The sequence below is a fragment of the Austrofundulus limnaeus genome, unplaced genomic scaffold (assembly GCF_001266775.1).
Source record: "Austrofundulus limnaeus strain Quisiro unplaced genomic scaffold, Austrofundulus_limnaeus-1.0 Scaffold4, whole genome shotgun sequence".
Taxonomy (NCBI): Eukaryota; Metazoa; Chordata; class Actinopteri; order Cyprinodontiformes; family Rivulidae; genus Austrofundulus; species Austrofundulus limnaeus.
Window position 1 is genome coordinate 2,419,564 of NW_013952406.1, and position 1,409 is coordinate 2,420,972.

Here is a 1,409-nt window from a genome sequence, read left to right on the forward strand (position 1 = left end):
GTCTTTCTGACAAACATATCTTGGGTATAAAAAAGGGGCAGATATTATAAGATTTATTCTTCTTCTGCTGCCTTTCATTTGATTTTATTTTGATTGCATGTTTTTGTACTTTGTTAATCTGTGTTACAAGTGAAATGAATAAATAACTACTACTACTTGTGCTTGTTTCATTGCAAACAAATCCTAGAACAGTTAACAAAGTCTCATGTTTTGTTGCTACAAATAAAACAGAGGAGACGACACTAGTTGTACTGTTATTACACACTGAATCCCACAATTGCATTAAACTGAGTTGCTGACTAACAAGTACACAAATCTGTTCACGAAATCCTTATCAAATTCTACCTACATAGTCAGCTTACCTTGAGCTGGTTAGCGTAGTGTCCCAGTTTGATTTTAAGCAGGAAGCCATCTTCTCCCACCTGATGCTCAGCCTTGTTTTGCAACTCTTTGATCAAACTGTCCAGCAGGCATTTAGCCTTGAACTCCTCCTGAGGGTTCTCCAGGTCTATGGCATCCCTGCCAGCAGGAACACGGGAAATTAAAATGAATAAAAAGCACACTAGGGAAGAGCAACCTCATGGGTGTTAAAGCCAAAGGAGCAGCAAAGAAACTCACCAGAGCTGGCTCTCTATCCACTGGGAGAGGTAATGTCGCACCTCGATGGGGAAGTGTTGACCGTAAAGCGACTGCATCTGATGCAGAGCATCTCCCTGAAGCTGCTGGGCCTGAATCCACACTGCCATCTTCAACACCCTGAAGCTGGCGAAAAGAGACACTCAGTCAAGACCTCAGATTAAACAGAAGCTGAACTAAAGGTACGTTAAGTGATTTAAAACAAAATCATCTTTGATTAATGAGGCATTAAGACATTTTCAGTTGGCCGTCTGACAAAGTCCTCCTCAAACCAGCAGAACTGGTTGTTAGAGTTTGTTTTGCTTTACAAGCTGAAGCATTGGGCAGTAAAAACAATACGGGTTTTCAAATAAAACAAACGTATGGAAAAGCTTGAAAATATGTTCGTGTAAATTCACAGGCAGAAATCACCAAAAAGCTTTAACGGCTTGTTTTATCATGTTTTAAAAACTGGTCCAACTTTTTTTGGGGGTGCGTTTCTCTTCATTACAGTAACAGCTTTACATTCACCTGAACAAATACACCCCGCAGCACAGTTATTGTCCCTGTCAGTGTCTGATACCAAAATATCCCATGATTCACTGGACAATAAATAAATAAATAAATAAAACACTCAAAAAGTAGTTTTTGGATTTACTGGATTGGATAATGATTATTTTTTGGAGTCAACCTGAATTAAGATGGCTGTTCAGACAACTTTAAAGATACAGAGCTAAAATTTGATTTGGAAGTTGCTGATAATCATCTGCAGCGTGACATCATATATATATATA

The 1,409-nt window shown here is 38.7% G+C and overlaps 1 protein-coding gene across 2 annotated transcripts in view; it reads right to left on the reverse strand.

The window, feature by feature from the left end:
• The window catches only part of stat5a (signal transducer and activator of transcription 5a), an 88,632-nt gene that overhangs the window by 25,081 nt on the left and 62,142 nt on the right, over positions 1–1,409 (reverse strand). For both annotated transcript variants that reach the window (XM_014023166.1, XM_014023159.1), the window contains 2 exons: positions 619–762; positions 363–519 (listed from right to left, as the gene is read on the reverse strand). In XM_014023166.1, coding sequence (XP_013878620.1) covers positions 363–519; positions 619–746 — 285 coding nt within the window. In that variant the 5' untranslated portion in view covers positions 747–762. The remainder of the gene's footprint in view (positions 1–362; positions 520–618; positions 763–1,409) is intronic.